The following is a 4,209-nucleotide window of genomic DNA, read 5'->3' as shown; positions in this document are numbered from 1 at the left end:
AGGCACTGGGTAGATGTTGGTATTGGGTACATTGGAGGGGATAGGCACTGAATAGGTGTTGGTATTGAGTATGCGGGAGGGGATGGGCACATGTTTATTGGGAAGTAGATGGGAAAGGACAGATACTGGGTAGGTGTTCGCTCAGAGAGGATGGACACCAAGTAGGTGATGGTGTTGCTGAGGAGTGGCTGGGAAAGGACCGACGATGGGTAGGTGATGGTATTGAGTAGACATTGTGTAGGTGATGGAGAGGCGTGGTTTGGAGAGGATCTGACAGAATGCAGGGAGTGGGAGAGAGAGTGGGTGGTATTCAGAGGAGACACAGAACCAGGCTGTTGTCATTTTGGAAGCAGGTGGATGATCATTTTGCTGTTCGGTACTATGGACAGAGTGGTGAAAATGTCCCGTGGGAGGGCAGTAAGGAGATACCCACTGAAGTAATATCACTGTGCAGCTACACAAATGGTGTGTAAATGACTCAGTTTCTCTGTAGCACAACATCTTCAAGGAGAAGAGCCAACTGATGCTTGTCTTGTGCTCTTTGGCAAAGTTGGAAGAGCGATGATGCCCTCTTACGAGGCGGGTGAGGTCCCCTCAGCAGATACACGCAACAGTCTCTCCTAAGAGCTGCACTTTCATGTGTCTCGGCAAAACAATACACAGATGGCAGAGTGTCCAGACTCAGCAGACTCTCTCGCACAGACTTCTCCAGCTCCTGCTGGAGACCAGGCAGCAGAAATCGCCCAGCTGCAGCCAGAGTAAATCCTAATGGAGAGTGAGCCAGATCCTGGCCTGGCGTGGGTACCGGCAGTTCCTGGAGAGTAGGACACAGAGCTCTCTCTGTACAGCCATGAAGATAATGGAGTAGCGGAATGAAGGCACACGGAGGTACCTCTTGCACATAGACCTCCCGCTGCTGAGATTCAACATAGCTGCCTCCTAGCATGGCTCTGAAAACCTCGCACGCTCCAGTCACTTCCTTGCGGTTTCCTTCTATACGCTCTCCACCATCCAGCACAAACACCACATCTGAGCCCCTTTTAGACAAAAGGTCCTGGTAGCAGCACCGTGTGGTAACAAGCTCAGGTGGCAAGCAAGGTGCAGGTAAATTCTGAAGGGATACGAGGGCAGAGAGACATTCCGAAGCATGGAAGAAAAAAACTGGATCCATACAGAACATTAGAGGCTCCAAAATCAGACGAAGGGCTCCATCAAGCAGCAGCCGGCGGTGGGGAGAGTCCTTTCTACAGGGGTTGAGAAGGCAGAGTTAGTGATGGAAGTGACTGCAGTGTTTTGCGGTATGCATGAAGGCCTGGGGCAGGAAGAATCACCAAGCAACACGGTTGCTTTGTGCCACTGAGGAATGGTTAGAAATAGGTGGAGAATGGTGCTCACCTGCCCTTAGACTGTAGGCTTCTACAGTTGTACAGAGCGCAAGTGCACTGGTGTTTAATGGGTAAATGGGGGCGACAAGCACAAACAGATGCCGAGAAAGTCTATGTGCTTTGCATGCAGCAAGTAATAGAACAATACAACTGAATATCGGCGATATTCGAGAAACAAGATGGAAAGGCGGCTTCACCATGAGAAGGAAGAGGGAGAAAAAGTGCTAGGAAAAAAATCAAGTTAAGCAAGGAAAAAGAGGGCCGTGTGGCTGGACACCAGGAAGGGAGGAAATTTAGAGTGTTTGAGACAAGTTTGATAGGGTAAAAACGATGGTCCGATTCACCTGTAAATAAATGGCAGGCACAGGGCACACTGCCTCCTATCAGCCTGTGGACCAGACACCAACATGTGAGTAACGGCTCCAACGCCAAAGGGCGACTCTGCCTGGATACACAGGTTTCTGAGAAGAACGTGACCTGCAAGAAGAAGGAAGGCGTGAGGGCGCGGAATCAACAGTACAGAGAGCGACAAGGACAGAGAGGCAAACGGAATTCCCTCTTACCAAGCTCTTTGGTTGTCTCTGCGTGTCGGTTATACTCTTCGCTATCATTTTCAGGAGACTCGCAAAGTAGCAGCCTAGCTCTGAGGGTGCAAATAGTGCCGGTGCGGATAAAAGCCTCCAGACACGAAGGGTCACAGGTCAGGTCCTGCAGGAGCCGAGCTGCCCGAGGTGAAGGGCGTGGATGGCAGGTAACATAAGTCAAGAGCCCTTTCAAGACCTGGGGACACACCAGTGAAGGGCTGGAGTCCGAAAGCTGAGAGAGGCGAGATAAGAGCAACAGGCCAGGGAACTCTGGACCCCAAACCTCAGCTGGGAGAGGGGAGCGGGGCCCCAAGGGCCATCGGGAACCCAAAATTTCTTGAAGGGGAGACTGACAAGCCAGTGTTGAGGTAATAGGCATATCAGGCTTAGAAGATGTAGGGGAGAAGGTTGGCCTCTGCTCCGCTCCAGAAAGGCTATTTAACTGAATTTCTTTGCCCAGCCTGGAAGACGCTGAGTTTGTGCTGGAAGACTGATGAGCGAGAGCCGAGGAAACTGTTCCAGAAACGGCTGATTCTTCTGACACAAGGGGCCCTCTGCTCTCAGGGTCCAAAGGCCCTTCGGGGGAGAGGTCGTCCAAGCTGCAGATATAGCCCTCAGATAACAGCCACGACCTGGCAAGTAGAATTAAACAGTCACATAACCAACCAGACCCCCAGGAGCTGCACGGAACACGCAAGCAATGCACACAGCTAAGGGCAAGCAAGAACAGACTAAGCAGACATTGAGGAAGAGCCTTTCTGGAGCCTGACAGTAAAACTACTAGTACAGGGGCCCCTTCATTTAACCCCTTCGAAACCGGGACGTACCTGGTACGCCATGGTTACATGGTAGCTGGAGACCAGGACGTACCAGGTGCGTCATCTCAAAAAAACGCCCCCACCTTGCCACAATCGTTGTGATCGCGGGGGCGCAGCACCTGCTGTCTGCCCGGGTGGTCCTGCTAACAGAGGGATAATGCATTCAGAAACACATTGTAAAGGGCAAACATGCACGCTTACAATACATAGAACAGTCCCACACACAGGACACGCCAACTTTCTTTAGTCCTGTTATGCGGTTATATGCGCTATGCCACTGCACAGATAGAGTGCGTGACCCTGACCTCACAGCGGGACATTGAGCTGGCAGCAGCCCAAACACTTTCATACCTTAGCCTGTCCTCAGATGCAACTTCACAGAGTTTCTTATTTCTTGGCTCTGGAGGGAAATCGAAGGACGTTGAAGCTTTATCCTCCTCTTCTTCTGCAATTATCCTTGTTGCAGGCACATCTCCCACCGCACCGGCCGGCCGCGCCAACTCCTCCAGTCTCTGAGCCAGCAAAGCAGCCAGCCCCCCAGAACCCAGCAATGTTAGGGCTGCCGTGTCATGGCAGAAGTGCAAGAGTGCAGCAATAATTCGAGAATGTACCGAGCGATATTGGTGGTCCCGCAAAAAATCCAACATAAGCTCCAAGCCACCCAATTCACGCAGGCGACGGCGGTTCAGGGCCTCCCGGCAGCAAAGACACAGGGCTTTGAGAACAGGGAGACAGCGCGTGGGGGCTGAACGCTGAACCCTCGCTTCGTGTATCAGAAGCTGCACCGTGCCGGCATTGCCTAGCATGGGACGCAGGGCACCCTGACTGCACAGGTTACACAGAGTCCCGAGAGCCGCCTGGCGCACGGCCGCTTTCACCTCCTCCCCGCCTGCTAGCAGGACCAGGTTTGGCACAGCGGGGCTCAGCTGCTCGGCACAGTCCAGAGAACATCCTCTGCTCAACTCACAGACAGCGCGGACGGCAGCGCAAACCAAACCGGGCTCCGCGGACGACAGCAGGGAGGCGCAGGGAGTCAGCCCACCCTGCTGGCAGATGGACAGGCGGTGTGAATGACTGGTCCCAAGAATACGGAGAGCTCGTAGGCAGCTCTGAAGACAATCGGCGTCTTGGGAGCTCTGTAAGACATGTATCATCGAAGAGACGGCACCTGAAAGAGAGAGAGACACACGGAAAAAACTAATGGAGGAAAATCAGTAGAGGGGTAGGAATATCATGCCATGGGGTAAGTGAGAAAGGGCACTAAGAATGTGGCCTAAAACAACCTGGCCTCATGAGCAATAAATGGGTGCAGCCTGAGATACAAAAATGTATGTGCCCACCCCATGGGGGCCTATTCACTAAATCAGGAGTCTCTGAATTCACTGTGGGGGCACCGCCCCCCCCGTGCAGCCGAATCAGCAA

General features: G+C 52.8%; 1 protein-coding gene across 1 annotated transcript; it reads right to left on the bottom strand.

Moving 5' to 3' along the window:
- Positions 1 to 478: 478 nt before the first annotated feature.
- Positions 479 to 3,955, bottom strand: LOC149271053 (armadillo repeat-containing protein 5-like; the record flags this gene model as incomplete). Its single annotated transcript, XM_089507668.1, has 5 exons — positions 479 to 1,244; positions 1,730 to 1,862; positions 1,949 to 2,601; positions 2,871 to 2,927; positions 3,139 to 3,955. Coding segments are annotated over 5 exons (2,426 nt in total), but the record flags the coding sequence as incomplete, so codon positions are not given.
- Positions 3,956 to 4,209: the final 254 nt, after the last annotated feature.

The sequence above is a fragment of the Sceloporus occidentalis genome, unplaced genomic scaffold, assembly GCF_023333645.1.
Source record: "Sceloporus occidentalis isolate IW3139 unplaced genomic scaffold, rSceOcc1.0.p SCAF_579, whole genome shotgun sequence".
In the NCBI taxonomy this organism is placed as follows: Eukaryota; Metazoa; Chordata; class Lepidosauria; order Squamata; family Phrynosomatidae; genus Sceloporus; species Sceloporus occidentalis.
The sequence above is the reverse complement of the archived record's forward strand: the minus strand, read 5'-3'. Positions and strand labels throughout refer to the sequence as shown.